We start from the raw sequence: 18,743 nt of genomic DNA on the forward strand, positions 1-18,743 counted from the left end.
AAAATTTGGATATATTACTTAGGTCTGTCCCTGGGGTTTCTTTCTACTTCTTTACTTGAGAAATAAAAACCTATTATCCTTTTCTGAGCTATTGCAGATGTAACACTGCATACAGAATAGATTTGAAGCAGGCTTTAGGCTCGCATATAACACCCACCCCCAGCCTCCTCTTCTACACTTGCATTTGAACAAGACTAGGGTAAGGCGTAATATGGACTATGCCCACGATGCTGTCAACTTCAAAACTTTGGTGTATGCTTGACAAAATTGGGAGGAGTGCATAAGCCAAAGAATAACTGCTTTTCAACCCGCAGTTAAGTCTTGGGGGGTCACTTAAAAACAGGAACTGAACAGAACCCTGGAGTGTCACTATTGGCAGGTCAGCCACCTGAATTAGTTCTGCGTGTGTTGATTGAATCAATAGCACTCAGTTTTGCCACCGTTGATCCCTGAACTGGCTGGTGTGATGGGCATTGTTGTATTACAAAACATCTGAAGGGCATGCCTTAAACATTTCTGTTCCTGTTCCCTCTGTATACTTGAGGCCAAGCACCTATAATATTTTCCTGTTTCTTCACTTGCTTTGGTGCCCCCATGCCCGCATAGGGAGAGGTCTGACACTCCCGGTTTTCAAAATGCTAAACTCAGCAAGGATAAATAAATCAAGATTGCTCTGTGTTTATATAAAATGCACACTCCATTTGATCTCTGTTTGTGAAATCCTGTTCATGACTTCTATTTTGGGGCTTGCTATGAACTTCTATTTGGAGATACTCCTGCTCAGTCCATCTGGTACCATTTTTCTTTAGCATAGCAAGACCATTGGCTTCCATTCATTTTAGAGGCAGTTCCCCCCCCCCACTAGGTTACCAGAAGGCAGCATTTAATGGTTACAGTTAAATGAAATATGCAGCTTAGCAGCTGCATCTTTGTAATGCAATCTTGCTTTCTATTAATATCAAACAAAAATAATCAAATATTTGTATTTATTTAAATGCGATGTTAAAAGGCTGTTAGGTGGATGGGCTTATACATTATTACTACCTGTGTCTTTATATTTGGCGAGATATCACACAAAGAAATATATTCACAATTATTTGTGGTTCTTCTGATTTTAATTTTAAGGAACAGATGATTCAAACCATCTGTGAAGGTTTCAAAAGATTTTTAAACCACCGTTTAATAAGATTGAAAGAATATTTTAAAGCAAATCTTCAGTGAACGTTTTTGTCTACTATCATTAGGGGCCAATGTAGATGTAATGCTGTTGGTTTGTTAACCGTGGTTAAAAGACAGTAAGCTACCCTCTGGTATGTAACCTCCCACTGGGATAGTTGCTCTTCAACAATATGAACCAAAGTCAAGGCTAACTAAAAGCTGTGTTTTTTTCCTAAAAACAGTGTGTAGGGGTACTCTCATTTTCCTACTCATATTGAAATACTGCCCCTCAATGAGGCCAAACTTAGATTCACAAAACGTTTAGGGGTATGCATTCCCCTGTGTTCCCCCAGAAAAAAAGCACTGACTAAAAGTATCCTTAGACCAGGATCTGAAACCCATTTTAGGCTGTGGGAAGAGAGAGCATGAGTTCCAAATCCTGGCTTCCCTATATACTAACCAGATTGTTTACAGCTGTACCACTTCACTGCCATATATATCAGCCCATACATCATCTGGTTCAGAAGTGGACAACTTCACCTTTTTGACTTTAAGCCTGAGAGCAGGGATTGCCTTGCTTTTGTTGATCTGCAACCTGCTCCAAGAGCCTTTGTTTGACTGAAGAGTGGGGTAAAATTATTTCAATTGATTAAATAAAACTGTAATTTGGATTCTGTTAGGGGCTGCGCTACTTGGGCTATGACTGACCTAGCCAGAAGTAAAACAGCGGCGGCAAATGGCACACAGTGGTAAAAAAATATCCCTTAAGGTTGCTCGGATGTGTAGGAAGGGAAGAGCTGCACAGGCTGGTGGCAGAGTGCATGATTTGCATACTGGAAACTCCATCTTCAATCCCTGGCATCTCCAAGTAGGGCTGGGAGAGAACTCTTCCAGAAACCCTGGAAAGCCACTGCTGGTCAGTGAAGACTGAGTTAGATGGGCCCAGCGGTCTGACTCAATATTAAGGCACCTTTATTAGCACTCAGTTGGTGCTGTGGTCTAAACCACAGAGCCTAGGACTTGCCGATCAGAAGGTCAGCAGTTCAAATCCCTGCGATGGGGTGAGCTCCCGTTACTCGGTCCCTTCCCCTGCCAACCTAGCAGTTCCAAAGCACGTCAGAGTGCAAGTTGATAAATAGGTACCACTCCAGTGGGAAGATAAACGGCATTTCCGTGCGCTGCTCTGGTTCGCCAGAAGCGGCTTAGTCATGCTGGCCACATGACCCGGAAGCTGTACGCCGGCTCCCTCGGCCAATAAAGCGAGATGAGCGCTGCAACCCCAGAGTTGGCCACGACTGGACCTAACAGTCAGGGGTCCTTTTACCTTTCCTTTATTAGCAAGGGCAGTGAGGGCCAGTGAACCAAGGATACATCTCCCAGAGAAACAACCAGACCAGGATCAACAGTTTTGAGAGGCAGGGAAAATGCCAGTGAGGGAGCAGTTCCCAAACCTGCCATATTGGAAGAAGTGGGTGCAGGCTTGTAAATGTGAGTGGCAGCTAGGCTGGGGTAAATGCCCTCAGAGGTAACTGAGGTAGGTCAGGGCCTCTAGACTTGCCACTCATCCACTATTGAGGTTTGTTGATTTGAAGAATGCTTGCTTGTGCAGTGGTACATTGGTTCCCGAACTCAATCTGTTCTGGAAGTCTGTTTGACATTCGCAAACCAAGGCGCGGCTTCTGATTGGCTGATTGGCCCCGGAAACAATGCCGACAGCTGAAACAGACGTTCGGCTTCCAAAAAACATTCACAAATTGGAACACTTACTTCTGGGTTTGCGATGTCTAGGAGCCGATTTGTTCAGGAGCCAAGCTGTTCGGGAACCAAGGTACTACTATATTAGGTTACCAAATGAGTTTGCCATTTCAAAATGTGCCCTTTGACTTTTGAAAGTACACCCCCCCTCATTTCTTTGTGCTAGTTATTTTGGGAGATTAAATGGATCTTCTGTTTTCCCTGGTACTGTATATTTTTCCAAGTGTGCATGCTTACAAAGATGTAAACAATACTGTTCATATTTATTTATCACATAGGTACCATGGACAGGATATCAGAGTAGGTTTGCAGTTGACCCTCGAATCATTACTCATCAAGCAGCCATGGCATATAATGTGAATATGTTACAAGCACATGGACGTGGGTCTCCTATACCCTATGGTCTTGGACATCACTCACCCGTTAGTATAGGGCAACAGCAGCTTCAACATTCAGATAAAGAGCAACTTGAACAAAATCGAAGCAGTAAGTTTTTGTTTTTTGTTTTTCAAATTCTTAAAGCGGGGCAACGTGCTTCCACCTTGGTACACTTCATTCTTAAATACTTTGCTAATTCTGGGGGACGTGGAATTTTCAGCTTTACTTAAATATACTCCAGTGAAGACTGGCATATAATACGGTGTCATATCTTATAGTTTATGGGAGGATGGCTGTCTAATGAATTAGTGTGGCAGGCTTTAAAGGGGGATTAGACAAATTGATGAAGGATAAGGCTATCAGTGGCCATTAACCCCCATGGATATGTTCTACCTGCACAGTCAGAAGCAGTATGCTTCTGAATGCCAGTTGCTGGAAATCACAGCAGAGAGGAGAGTGCTGTTGTGCTCAGGTGCCGCTTGTGAGTTTCCCCTAGGCATCTGATTGGCCACTGTGAGAACAGGATGCCGACTAGCGGCCATTTGGCCTCACCCAGCAGTGTTTCTATGGTCTTATCGCAAAGCTGGAAGCTGCATTCACATTCTCTGTACAACATCAGTGCCCTTTCCTCTGTTAGCTGCTCCCTACTGGAGGGAACCCAGGGAGTCTGTTGAAGTGGACCATCTCTGGCTTGCAGACCATGGGTTCCCCACCCCTGTTCAAGTTTAAGCAGCTGCTATCCTTTTGTAAAGGGACGCGGGTGGTGCTGTGGGTTAAACCACAGAGCCTAGGACTTGCCGATCAGAAGGTTGGCGGTTCGAATCCACGCGACGGGGTGAGCTCCTGTTGCTCGGTCCCTGCTTCTGCCAACCTAGCAGTTCGAAAGCACATCAAAGTGCAAGTAGATAACTAGGTACCGCTCCGGCGGGAAGGTAAATGGCATTTCTGTGTGCTGCTCTGGTTCGCCAGAAGCGGCTTAGTCATGCTGGCCACATGACCCGGAAGCTGTACGCCGGCTTCCGCGGCCAATAAAGCGAGATGAGCACCGCAACCCCAGAGTCAGCCACGACTGGACCTAATGGTCAGGGGTCCCTTTACCTTTATCCTTTTGTCCAGAAAGAACACTACAGTGGTAGCTTGCTTGTTGAATGTCTTGGCTCCCAAACAAATCAGCTCCCGAATGCCGCAAACCTGGAAGTGAGTGTTTTGGTTTGTGAACATTTTTCAGAAGCCGAACATCCGATGTGGCTCCTCGGCTTCCGATTGAGTGCAGGAAGCTCCTGCAGCCAATTGGAAGCCACGCCTTGGTTTTTGAACAGATTAAGTTTGACAACCAAGGTACCAATGTACTCTTTCAGCAGCATCAAGGTGGTATGAGATGGATCATCTTTTTTTATTATTTTCCAAGTTGCAACATGAAATAAATTTAGTGGCTCTACGTTCCCCTGCAATACAACAGGGAAAGGAAAAATCAGCAAATGGTGGCATGTTGCAGGAAGGTGTCCCATGATATACAGGGTGAGCCTTGAAATCCTGTAGCAGGCCTTCAGCAGAAGTATAGCTGCTGCAGTATACTCAATCTTTTCTTACGGACAGGATCCATCAGCACCATTAGAGCAGTAATTAATTTAGCAATGCATATCATTCTCAGAATTGTAACCTAAGTATCTTTTCAGAGGCTTTTTTTTTTTAAGGACAATGGTATAAAAATGTCCCCAAATGTCAGATAATGACCATGAATGATCACTGGGGCTATGATGTGCACATAGACGTCTGCATGCACAGGCGCTGCTGCCCTGTTCTGTAAGTTGGAAAATAAACTACATGAGCAGTGGGATTCTCTGTTGTTGTTGCATAATGTTCCCTGATCCCTGCATGTGTGCATCAGCCATTTGTTGGGGCATCAGAGGTGCCATGTGCACACCAGCGCCACTGGATTACAATAGATACATTATTATGAAAATTGCATAAAGTAACCACTTCTAAATAAAAATGACAAATAGGGCTTGCCGTGCCCGTGTTGGTAGCTCCATTGCCTTCCAAAATGCAGGCTTTGGCTCAAACTGGAAAAACAAATCTGACATATCCATTATGAAACAATAAGCACAAAACTCCATAATATCATTAGCATAAAATCTATTTCAGAGCAAGACAGCTTTTTAATGCTGAAGGACTGAGAGCTGTATCGAAATTGAAATTGCTCTGATTCCATTTGTGCTGTTAGGATGACTTCCCTTAAAGCTATGCAGTTCAAAAATCTGCCTCATTAAATCTCTGAAAAGCAGAGTTATCCATGTGTTGAGAGCTCAGGGTACTGAGGTGCATAACTGAAAAGCTTCTTGTATTCCCCAATATCGTAGACATATGAGCTGTCACAGTGTTATGCCTGGCAAAGATGTTATTCAAAAGTTAATTGGACACTAACTAGTTCATGGATATAGTCAAGAGAAGAAACTTAATTTAGATTCATGAAAGCAAGGATAATTCCAGAAGCAAATATGACGTGCCATCCTTAATTTCTTCCATAGTAATCTCCATAGTGGAAGAGGACAGAATACACTGGAAAAATATATTTGAACAGGGAAGTTAAATTTCCTGAACTTTTAATAGTGCAGCTGGGGGAGGATAAAGGAAATATTGTGAAAATTCACTGAACACAATCTTCTGTCTCTCTGAAGAAAATGTCTGTCCCTGAACTCTGATTTGGGTTTGTCTGTGAAAGGTGCTAAATACCACCAATTTATTATAAATTAAGAAGCACAAGAGGCCTTTATTTTCACACAAGTCAGATTTAATTCTTTATTTACTCAATATATCACCAAGCACCAAAGAACGAGCAATTAAACTTCAAGGCTGGTTTTTCCTGCAGATGAAACTTAGCATTGTGAACTTTTAAAAATAATGTTTGAAGTCCTGAATAAAAGGTAAGCAGCTAGTTTAAAAGAGTTAAAGGTTTCAGAATGGGGCTGTTGCACTCAGGTCCTGCTTGCAGCCTTCGAATATGCATCTCCTTGGCCACTGTGAGAACAGGATGCTGCCTAGATGAGTCCTTTGCCTGATCCCAAAATATACTTATGATCATCTTGCAGCAGATTTTCATACAGAGAAAGGAGCTGAAATTGTGCACTTTCATGAATTCACTAATGCATGGACCTCTCTAGTTGGCATATCCTGGTCCGGAAGCGGCTGCAGCTGAAGCTGATAAAACACCCTTCTGGCTGCTGTGGCCTCTGCCTCCAGTAATAATCTAGAATCTAGAAGTACCCCCAGATTCAGGACCTTCCTTTTCAGCAGGATTTCAGCTCTATCTAGGGCAGGCAATTGACCAATTTATCATGGCATGCAGGGTATGTTTAGAGTATTGCCTGGCAGGGAGAGGGCAGGAAAGTACAGCTTTGTTTGCTCACTGATAAAAGGATTTCTGAAAATCTTAAAATCAAAAAGATTTTAAAGGGAAAGCATCTACAAAAACTCGTCTTGAACAACTCATACTAATAATATTTTTTGCTCCTAAATCTACAAACAACTAGAATTCCAGCCTCCTAATTTCAAACCATGCTAAGAAATTAATCTGTTTTCTTAATATGATCTTACAAAGCATGGAAATCTTCAAGCAGTAAGAGAATGTGAAAACATTTTGTCTTTCCTATCTCTCTGTATTAAAGTTACAAAAGCCAGAGGCTTATGCTAATGAGTAATTGCTATATAATTAGGAGAATGAGATAGTCATCTCTGTTCCAGCTCATGGAGAAATGGGGGGGAAAAATTGACCTGAACTTTTCTTCAGTTTCTCAAATCCTCAGCTATGTAGTGGCTAGGGATATTAACAGGAACCACGTGTATATGGATGAAACAGGGACCACAGATGGTCTTCTTCAGGGATTCATGTACTGAAATGGGTCAAGCATATGACCCCAAAAGCTTTCTTAGCTTTTCTGAATTGTCACCTATGTGTTGTCTTATAAAATGCAAGTGCCCTATTTGTGTAAGGATAATTATGTTCTGGAATACGAAATACTGTATATGATTAATAGCAGCAGGAGAAGAATATAAAACACCGGAGTTCTTTAATGATTATCAGCTTCAGCAACAAGAGAAGATAAAATACCATCATTCCTTAATGCGTCCATGGGTGGGTATCATCCCATCTGAGCTATGAAAATGCTTTAATTTTGTTTTTGGTAAGTAAGTATTTTATATATTTAGGTAAAAATGAACCTAGTGCTGGACCTGAACTCAATAAAATCCGGACGCCTGAGAAGAAACCCATGGAAGCCAAACAGGTGTGTGGTCTTTATTTTTCTTTCTTGTCTTCTTATATGGGCTACTAGTCATTTCCCATAACACATGAAGTGACAGAAAGGAGGTCATCCCAGATGAATCAATACACAGAAGAGGTGGGACACTAGGGATAACAAATCAGTAATGTGTTGAGTGTAGACTTCACTTTTGATGGCCATAAGGTTCTTTCCATCCATGGAAGACTTTTGATTCAGCAGAGGAATTCTTGCATGGAGAATGGGCAGGTGACTCCCTTTTTCTACGAAGAACTTCAACATTACATATAATACAGCCTACTTAATTGGCTGATCTATGTTTGAAAAAGTGGAATATTTCAGGATTCTCTCCCTTACAAAATTGGCCTTCCGTGCCTTACAGAATTTACATCAGATATATAATGAGTCCAGACTAGAAAGGCTTTGTAGGCCACTCTTTAAAACTTGCTAGCATTAAAAAAAGGTTAGCAAGAATTTTGACAGATGCTATTCTTTAACTTTTCTGTGCTGTTATTTTTTATCTATGTTTTAGTTCCCTATTACTTAGTGCTGATTTTTTTAAATTAAAAAACAACACTAAATCATGTCCAAAATATTTGTGCTTGCCCAACCATGAGATTTGCTGATTTTAGAAGTAATTGGCGAATGCTCCTGCAGCTCTGCTCCCAATTTGCTCTGAAAGTTTGAGGGATCCTCTAGAACAGTCGAGTGCCCTGAGCACAAGGTGCCTCTGATGGATCCAACTCACTTCCTCAAAGAGAAAGCGCCCATTCATTTGGTCTCTATCCAACCTAATACATTTCAGTATTTTAATTAACCTTTCAACTTATAGAGCAAGTAAATACTCACACTTGTATGAGTAATTCAAATAAGCCTCAGCTTCCCCAGCCCCCAGAAGAATATTGTCAGATGGAAATGGTGGGAGAATAGACTCTTAGGAACAAAGTCATTAACTGAGTGGGATGACCTAAAGCAAATTGCTTAAGCTTTGCAGATAAATAATTGCCTTTTGGTTATATATTTGGTGCTTTTGTCTAGAAGCACAGGTAAAAAGCATGGAACCTGAGAGTTGTTTGTCTTTAACTAAGTTAAATATGATCACAAGCAAGCAGCTGGTTATTCATTTATATTACAAAAAGTAGTTGCTGGGGTGGATTTCAGTGATGAGAAGGTCTGGATGTTAAGGAAGGAATTCAATATAGCACTATGGCAATTCTCCACTCAGTGCAAACTTTTCAGTGAAGGATTCTGCTAGTGGGACTAGTTAGCTGAATACCGCCCATAGTTTAAAACTAGAAGGACACAACTGCCGCTGGTCTTTGTAACATATAATTACCAAAGTAGCTATATAAAAAAAAAATTAGCATAGAAAAATGTTCAGATTCATAAAATACATGTAGGCAGTTTCAAGTCAAGTAGAATTATCAGTGAAATGTGTTTTTAGTTACACAATAAAGAAGAGAATATATAAGTTTTACGGTGCTCTTTCTTCACTTACGACCTTGTTCTTCCCACCTTCGTTAGATTTCACATGCCTAATTCAGTGTGAAAGTAATTAAAGTGTTAAAAGTAATTTGCTTGGTACAGTCATACAGCTTGCAGGGATTTTGTTGGCTATGTTTTCTTAAATGATTTTTAACTCAAAGTAATTTCTGTCATTTTCTCCAGGTTGACTTAGAAGCAAATTCCCAAAATAGAAGCCCGGAGTTGCGTCCCACCGCTGCTTATCCTAATTCTAAATTTCACCGCAAAGATAATCTTAACCCCCGGCAGCTGAATCTTCACCTCACCCCTCCACATGCTCAGTACGCTGTTCCTAATCGCCACTTCCAGCACCTGCCCCAGATTCCAAGGCAGCCATACCCTTTACAACAACCGCAGAACCCTTTGAGTCAACAGCAAAATCATTTGTCTGAGCAGCAAAACCAAATGGATCCACAGCAGAACCAGATAGCCCAACAGCATAATCATTTAAATCAGCAGCCACTGCAGACACCCTCACAGCTTTCCCCAGCCTATCAAACGGGCCCCAACCAGTCATTCTTTAAAAACCCAGTCCCACACAGACCTCACTCCCCTGGTGTAGACACTGTGATTTCAGAGCAGCACCCTCCATCTCTGTTACAAGAAGTCGGTAACCCTCTGAGACCCATTGCGCAGCACAACCCAATGTTGCCGCCTCACTTGAACCACTTCATTGAAGAGAATCCTCCAGGGATGCCTATAGGAGAGCAATTAGGTAGGTATCGCCACCACGTTTCATAGACCCAAACGGGACACAGTTGTTCTAAACTGAACACTATGCTTATGTTTGGGTTTGGGCTTCATTTGTTGTTTTCGGTAGCACTGTGAATTTCAGTGTCGTTCAGTACTGAGTTACCTCCCTTTCTGTCCAGAGGGCAAAAGACAGGAAAATCAGCCATGCTTGCGGAGCCTTTGCTTGAAGAGTTCTGTGGTGTTTGCATTTGAAACTCCTGATTGTGTTTTCCTGTTGTGCTAGGCACATTGATGCCAAGCCATGGGAAGACAAGTGGGCCTTATCAGCAGCTGCACTCAGGTCCTGGGACTCATTCCTGAAGGAGAATGACCTTATCCCCTCACTACTGGCCATAAATGGGCCATAAATGGTTCCTCTCATTCTCAAGTGATTTCAGTTGCTGTGGTTACCCTATTTTTTATGAGCTTTGTGTATATGTGGGTGTATTTTTAAATCTTAACTGTTCTACAGTTTTCGAGTACTTTGTTGTAGTTATCATTATTAGCCTACTCTTCTTTAAAATGGCTGAGTTATTGTTTGAACTTGCTGTGCTAGCTGCCTTGAGCTCACTGAGGAAAGGTGGATTATAAATGCTTCAAATCATGGGTGGAGAACCTTAGGCCCTGGACCTCACGTGCCAAGCCTCTATATATGGACCTCCCCAGGCCACACCTCCTGCTGGTTCTGGTCTCCATCCCCCTTGAGTGTCTTTGCCTGTCTGAAATGTGTCCTTCTACTCTGCTCATGCCTGTTGCTTGCCTAGATGGAGGCTAGAGAGGGGTTTGTGTCTGTGTGTAGAATCTAGCCTACTGTGCAAAGGGGAAATTGACATTTATTGCTCCACCCACTAATTAAACCACATTTCCACATTTCAAATATAGCAAGTGGTTTAAAAATGTACTGCTTTTAAATAATCCATGAATAAAATAGACTGCAGTCAAAGTGCTTAAGCTAACACATACACCAGGGAAGGGTGGGAGAGAGTATGCTCATTTTGAACTGGCCCTGTGAGAGGTTACTGTAAAATAAAGAGATGCTGAGACCCCTTTTGTACACCATGTTTGTAATATTATATTTTAGATTACTACTGTATATCAGATGTGTAGGATTTCATTTATGTAAACACACACACGGGTTCGGTGATATATTGATATATTGTCCCAAACTGGCTTGAAGTCCACATCGTATCGGTTACGTAATTTTTGACCTGGCAATATATCGCAAATCATGATGCGTGTGTGTGTGCTATGCAAACATCACAATGTGGGAAAAACCGTGAAGCCGGCCAATGCCTCTACATAGCTCCATTCTTATTTCAGACACTGTGATATATTGGCATATCACAATGCTGGTGATGTATCACAATGCTGAAAACCAGATATTGCCTTGCCCTAACAAGACACAGGGCAGGTAAGATATATTTCAGTGTAGTACTATGTCAAAGGTACAACAAGAAGCAAACTTGGTACCAAAGGTGTTTTGATATTGTTTGTGCAATTGCCATATGATATTGTGAAATGAAGTTTTCTGACATAAGCATCTTCAGTACAGAAGCTGGGTAATTTTCCCCCCAAAAATGTTTTGCAGATCGTATTCATGGAAATTTAGCTTTGGAAACCTTAAGGCAACAGCAAGCAAGACTACAGCAATGGAATGAGCATAACGCCTATCTCAGTCAGGGCAATATTCCTTATTCTCACCATCACCATCCTCACTTATCCCACCTTTCTCAGCAGCCAATTGGATTGCATCAGCAGCCAGTTAGGGCAAACTGGAAACTTGCCAACAATGTAGAAGATGAAACTGAGGCAACGTATTCAAGGTAATTGTGGAAAGAATTCTCAAAGTGTAGCATTTAGGTGGAAATGGGACATGGGCACTTTTCATTCTGCCCTAGAGGTGAAAGGCTCCGCCTAGCCCATCCCATGCTACAAGGAGGTATCCAAGTTGTTCCTGGAATCCAGAAACTCTTAATTCTTAGGGTCCAGTTCTAGGAGGCTCATTTCAGGTGCCTAGCTTGAATGGGATTGACTTCAAAAAAGGGCTGAGAGTGCTGTGGCTCTCTTCACAAACATGGTTTTGACAGTGAGCACTTGAACCATGAGCACTGGGGAGGGGCAAGGATTAAATAAGAACCAGACAGGGAGAAGAGTGATGTCTCAGTACAGTGGTACCTCGGTTTTTGAACATAATCCATTTCGGAAGTCCATTCCAATTCCGAAACATTCAAAAACCGAAAGCGGAATTCTCAGAACAGAAGCCTCAATACAGAAAATTCAAAATGGAAGCCGCATTTTCTGTTCGAGTTCCTAGGCACATTCAAAAACCGAGACGTTAGAGTTCTGAAATGTTCTGCTACAGAGGCATTCAAAAACCAAGGTACCACTGTACACAGCATCAAGCCTGTCATTCTTTATAGTAGCATCCCAAATGTTCACATTAAGAATAATGGTGGTTCTTTTATGGCGTTGGATACTACAGTACAGTAGTAACATGTTAAAAGTCTCCTGGCACTGAAAACAATATATTGCTGAGATATATCAGAATTTCTGCCATTTGCACATTATAAATAGTAGATAAGATAAGATTGAGATAGCTTTGCAGGCAGATGCCAACTACAACAACTTTGCGGGTCATTAAAGAAAGCATCAACTTCACTTGCCCTGTGAAAAGGAGCGTTGTTGAAATTTACTAGAATAATTTTTTTGTTCGTAGCCTTTATGTCTCAAGAGCTTAGGCCAGGTAATATCAAACAGATGGGTTGACAATCCATAGAGGGTTTGCAAATTGAACCTTTGGAAGCAAAAAAAAGGATAAACAAAGAGAAAGGGAATACTTGTTATGCATTTGTATACATATAAAGCCAGCCAGTCTCTTACCATTCATACTCAGCTACAATCTGTATTTGGATTACCACGGCAGAGTCTGTACTTTTCTTCCCATAAAGCAACTGCACTATGTGCTCACCCCTTTTTATTTTAAAAATCATGTTATGGTTCTAATTTTGGTTTTGGTAACATCCTTGGGAGTTTTCACAGAGTGAGTTGTTTCATGCTTCGTGTGAAAATCACTACCTCCAATGAAAGGTTGGATTTAGCAGCAGGATATGTTTTGTGGGGGCACTTTCAAACATGTGGTTTCTCATGTGAAAGTGGAGGTTGTGCTACTTCGTAGAAGTGTTGTATAACCCCAGCACAGACAGTTTGTATTGGCCTAAACATATTGCAGTTTTTCAGTTAAACAAGAAATGCCTTACAAGTTATTGTCTAGATTTCTAATGGTTCCACCCACTGCTTTAAGACTGTTTTTCTGCTTTTGATACTGTTTTTCTTTTTCATTGTTCAGAATTTCTGAAAAAAAGCTTTAAAAAACCTATGCACGCCCCCAGATCCGGGTCCAGATTTTTTGATAACTACATTTAAATGTAGATTGTATTGTGATTCTTGTACAGTGGTACCTCGGTTCTCGAACGTAATCTGTTCCAGAAGCCCGTTTGGCTTCCGAAACGTTCGAAAACTGAGGCGTGGCTTCCCATTGGTTGCAAGAGCTTCTTGCAGTCAGCGGAAGCCATGTCACACATTTGGGTTCCGAAAAACGCTCAAAAACGGAAGCATTTACTTCTGGGTTTTTGTCGTTCGAGAACTGAAACGTATGACAACGGAGGCGTTCTGGAACCGAGGTACCACTGTAATGCTGCCATTTCTCTTGAATGCGATAACATTTTACACTCCTTTCATTTCTTATCTGAACAATAATTATTTTCTTAACGTAGGCTCCAGGATTTTCTCCGAGAAATATCACACCGCGATCAACATGAAAGCAGGGACCTAGTTGAAATGCCGCCACCTCAGTCGAGACTTTTGCAATATAGACAAGTACAATCCAGAAGCCCACCAGCGCTCCCTTCCCCTTCGTGCAATTCAAACCACAGTGGCCACTTTCCTAACTTCTCAGAGAACAGAGACATTGAAGTATCTAACAACCCAGCATTTCAGCAGCATCTGCCTCAAATGTACAATCCCCCTTTCTCAATGCCATCGGAACACATAAACCCGCCTTCCCTAAAATACCTGCAGCCTGATGGATCATGGACTTACGCTAATCTACACCAGAGTCATCTAATGGGGCAAGGCTTTCATTACGGTATACCTCCATTGCCTCATAGATCGCAGCAGAACCCTTTTATCCAAATACAGAACCATCAGCACACAGTTGGTCAGGAACCATTCAACTCCCTCACTTCGCGAGCAGTGTCTGCTTCTTCGCTGCACAGCTTAGAAGAGGTACGTGGGCTGCGATGCTGGTCATGCTTGCTTCCTGTTTAGAGGTCTGTTTAGAATGAATAGTGAATAGATTTAATAGTAGCAAATGCAAGCTGATTAAAAAAAAGGGAGTTAGCGTAATAGATGGCTTCAGGCAAGGTCTTGTATCATTTTCTGGATTCCACTGTTGAGGGTTTTATACCAGCTGCTGTCACTTTAATTTCATTATGAACAGTTACTATATTTTTATCTTTAATACACGTCTCCTAGGATTGCTGGATAGTGATTATTGTTTTCAGGATATGAAAAGCTACCCTCACGTATACAATTTAATTTCTTTTTCCAATTTTGATTTTGGATATGTGTCCGGCTGAATGAAACTTGTAGAAATTAGCAAACTAATATCTTATTTATTAAGAGTATATGCATCGTACATTATTTCAAAGCAATTTACTATTTCAAAAGAATATCCAGATTTAATATAGTTCAAACCATTAAGCTAAAACAAAACAAATCAGAAAAGAATACCATCAGGACATGTTACTTGGGTCAATATCTTATTAGTGAGGATCAGCCCCCAGTTGGAATCATAAAGCACATCCCTTTGATCTGTGCATTCAAGCCCTAATTGAGCATGTCCTGGCAGCAATATAAAACACATTTGTTTGGATAATGTATGATTAACAAATAAAAGTGAGGTTAGGTTCAAAGATGTACTTCTGCATGTGAAAGATCTTTGGGTCATGGAAGGACCATTTCACTGGAGCTCTGTGTAGAAAAGTGAAATTAAATTCAAATATATTCTTTTGGTCACATAAGGCTTGAGGAAGCTTGAGAACTGTGGCAGAACTTGCCCATTATAGCAATCTGCTTCTAGTGGTAGAAGAATACTGATAGCTGTTTTCTTTTCCTCTTGCCTTCTTTGTATCCAACCCCCCAGTGTGGTTGTTTTATTATTGACAGGCTCCCATCCCAAAACACAATGACAGTGACTCTTACTTGAAAGCAAGGAAAAGGTCTTTTATTCAGGCCGGCAGCCTTAGAGGCTCAGCAGCCAACAAGGCCTAGAAGTCAAGATTCCAAGGGTCATGAGCAAGGCAAGAGATTGATAACTGAATGGAAGCTGGTTATGACTACATAATTATATCTAGGTGCATGCCAATGATGACCAGTTCAACTAGATTCCCCAGTATTATCCTTATTGTTCAGGTTCGGTAAAATTAATGTACCAGTTCTATGCAGTGATATTGCCACCACTGGAAGATTATGGGAGCCTCTAGTACAGTGGTACCTTGGCTCTCGAACTTAATCTATTCTGTAAGTCTGTTCGACTCCTGAAACCATTTGCAAACCAAGGCGCGGCTTCTGATTGGCTGCAAGAGCTTCCTGCACTCCAGCGGAAGCAGTGTTGGATGCTTGGCTTCCAAAAAACGTTTGGAAACCGTAAGACTTACTTCCGGGTTGTTGGTGTTCGGGAGCTGTTTTGTTCGTCAACTAAGCCGTTCGAGAACCAAGGTATGACTGTACTCTATACTCTTCCCATTGCACTTGCTTAGTTTGAGGGTGATGAATTGCAGCATGTGTTTAGTGTTTAGTGTTTAGTATCTAGGAACTATGTGCTAATGAAGGTTGCGGAGGTTTTTCATGGACTTGGCATACACTGTAGAATAAGATGCTGTGCCATTATGATGAATTCTAATTGTGCTGATTAGAACCAAAGAAAATTATCAGGACCACAGCTTGTGATCATGAATGCCAGAACATCTCTGTGCTGTTTTGATGCCGAGTTATTATTATAATAACCTTAAATCTCTGTTTTGCACCTCATCTGGGGACTCCGCATCAGCCATAAAGGGGAAAAACATTTAAGATACATACTGATCTGGGCGAACTAGGAAAATAACTGCTACAAATCCTATTAATTTCGGGCTCTTTCAGAAACACAGTTGGGGACCAGGAAATTGCTGATTGACAGACATAGGAACAAATCTTCTGCACATAAATATTTGCTTTTATGTTTAGAATCAGGCTCTTCGAAATAAGATATTACTGTTCTCTTTTGGTTTTTTTGCCTTCTAATACAGTGGTACCTCGGGATGCGAACAGGATCCATTCTGGAGCCCCGTTCGCATTCTGAATAGAATGTAAGATGCAACTGCGTGTGCGCGGGTTGCGTTTTGCCACTTCCGCGCATGCGCGTGATGTCATTTTGAGCGTCTGCACATGCGCGAGCGGCAAAACCCGGAAGTAACATGCTCCGTTACTTCCAGGTTGCTGTGGCGCGCAACCCGAAAGCGCTCAACCTGAAGCACATTCAACCCGAGGTATGACTGTACTCAAAAGCATAGGTATTTTGATTCTTAATAAAAGATCACTTTTGACAGAGACTGAAGTCACATTAGAAGGGCATCTTACTGCCAGTGATAGAACAGAAAGTGGCATCCTTCCTCACCAAGTCAAGGTGCATAAGTCCCTTCTTCCTAATCTATAGATGACCAGCCTATGGGCCACATGCAGCTCCCCCCTCCTTCCAATCCTGTGAGGCCCATTTGTTATACCCCAGCTGCCCATACCCACCAAATGTGCTACCATGTCTATAGTTGTTTCTTCTGGAACATCCCTAATATGTTTTATTGCCCTTTATCAGCTTGTTCTTCATGTCTTGGATGAAATATACAGAAATTCTCCTATCTAAGAAATGAAGGGTTTGGAAGTTCCTATCCTTTCTCGTTCAGTTCACTTCTTTCCCTAGGGCATTGTCACCTTGTGCTGGGAGGGAAAGCAAAAAAAAGTTTGGGATTTGAATGGAGATATTGCTAGAGATGAAAATCCCGTGTCCCTTCCCATGTTGAGATAGTCAAATGAGTATACATTTTTAGGAAACTATTTATGTGAATAAACCCTTGGCAAGATAGGTCTGTAGAAATCTGTGTTAAAAGAATCCTCTAGTCCTGAAATGCTAGCTGCCTTGCACTTATTAAACTTTTTAGCTGAAGGCTTTCGGTCACATTCTAACTTATTTTAACAGATTAATGTGCAGATCTCACATAGTTTGCAATGAAAAGACTCTTTGAAGAAAAGATGCTAATTGTACACTTGCACATTGCAAGTTGTAAGTGTGATGCCCTTGAACGAAGTTTGGGAAACTACTGGTGTCATTGCTAGCTTTTCGGATTTTACAGAACAGGCCCCAGTTAACTAAATTTCCATTAAAAAGATATGCAGCATTTCTATTCCTCTGGCACTTGTTTTTAAAACGCTTATGATATCCTTTTCCTATAGGCGTTTGGTATAGTATAGTATAGTATAGTATAGTATAGTATAGTATAGTATAGTGTGGTATGGTATGGTATAAGAGTACAGTGGTGCCCCGCAAGACGAATGCCTCGCAAGACGGAAAACCCGCTAGACGAAAGGGTTTTCCGTTTTGGAGGTGCTTCGCAAAACGAATTTCCTATGTGCTTGCTTCGCAAGACGAAAATGTCTTGCGAGTTCCTGCAGGGTTTTTTCCCTTCCCCCCCCCTTTTTCCCAAGCTGCTAAACCGCTTATCAGCTGATGGCTAAGCCGCTTATCAGCTGATCTTTAAGCTGCTTAACAGCTGATGCTAAGCCGCTTATCAACTGATCTTTAAGCCGCTTAACAGCTGATGCTAAGCCGCTTATCAGCTGATCTTTAAGCCGCTTAACAGCTGATGCTAAGCCGCTTATCAGCTGATCTTTAAGCCGCTTAACAGCTGATGCTAAGCCGCTTATCAGCTGATCTTTAAGCCGCTTAACAGCTGATACTAAGCCGCTTATCAGCTAATACTGTAGCGCTAAGCGCTAAACCTCTAATGGGCTTGCTTCGCAAGACGAAAAAATCCGCAAGACGAAGAGACTCGCGGAACGGATTCTTTTCGTCTTGCGAGGCACCACTGTATCTTTAAATGCACTGATTCTTGCATTCCTCCCCTCTTCACTTCAGCTGAGCTTACATCTACTTTTAAAGGATATTGACTAACTGCTATATCCAAAACATGGATCCTGGCACAGATAAAACAATGGTTAGTTTAACAAGCCAGCTGCATAATTTATTATTGGCTTGTAATGAAACTTAGAAGAGTTGTTCTAAGCTTGGATTCCTTGTTTGGATGTAATATTAAGCCAAGATTCTTTAAAACTGAAAATAAACTTTGGTGAAGTCCTGCTGTGCAGCAGCTGGAATGGGCATCGTGCTAGTCTGATGCGTCACTCAGACTTGCTGGGGCTCATCCAAGGAACACTAAACAGCAGTTTAGCATCACATGTAAACATGGCCTGTGTCTGTGTCTAGTTTTTTCTCTTATCTCTCTCGATAAAGAACCCAGTACTGAAGTGTTGATGGCATTTACATTTAAAACAGTTACCGTATTTTTCGCCCTATAGGACACACTTTCCCCCTCCAAAAATGAAGGGTAAATGTGTGTGCGTCCTATGGGGCGAATGCAGGCTTTCGCTGAAGCCTGGAGAGTGAGAGGGGTCGGTGCAAGACTTCGCGCAGCTCTCCCACGGCTTGCGGATAGCAGCCTGTTCTGGGGGCTGGGGTCAGGGGAAGCTCGGGCTTCCCCCGCCCCAGCCCCACACCTGGGGGGGGAAAATAATTCCCCCCCTTTATTTCCCCCCCCAAAAAAAACCTAG

At 41.9% G+C, this 18,743-nt stretch overlaps 1 protein-coding gene across 4 annotated transcripts in view; it reads left to right on the forward strand.

Moving 5' to 3' along the window:
• HELZ (helicase with zinc finger) overlaps positions 1 to 18,743 on the forward strand; it is a 115,343-nt gene that overhangs the window by 84,598 nt on the left and 12,002 nt on the right. For all 4 annotated transcript variants that reach the window (XM_080994337.1, XM_080994339.1, XM_080994338.1 and 1 more), the window contains 5 exons: positions 3,192 to 3,399; positions 7,498 to 7,574; positions 9,237 to 9,807; positions 11,413 to 11,647; positions 13,598 to 14,108. In XM_080994337.1, the coding sequence (XP_080850463.1) occupies positions 3,192 to 3,399; positions 7,498 to 7,574; positions 9,237 to 9,807; positions 11,413 to 11,647; positions 13,598 to 14,108 (1,602 nt within the window). The remainder of the gene's footprint in view (positions 1 to 3,191; positions 3,400 to 7,497; positions 7,575 to 9,236; positions 9,808 to 11,412; positions 11,648 to 13,597; positions 14,109 to 18,743) is intronic.

This window comes from Podarcis pityusensis, assembly GCF_964106645.2.
Source record: "Podarcis pityusensis genome assembly, chromosome: 2".
Taxonomy (NCBI): domain Eukaryota; kingdom Metazoa; phylum Chordata; class Lepidosauria; order Squamata; family Lacertidae; genus Podarcis; species Podarcis pityusensis.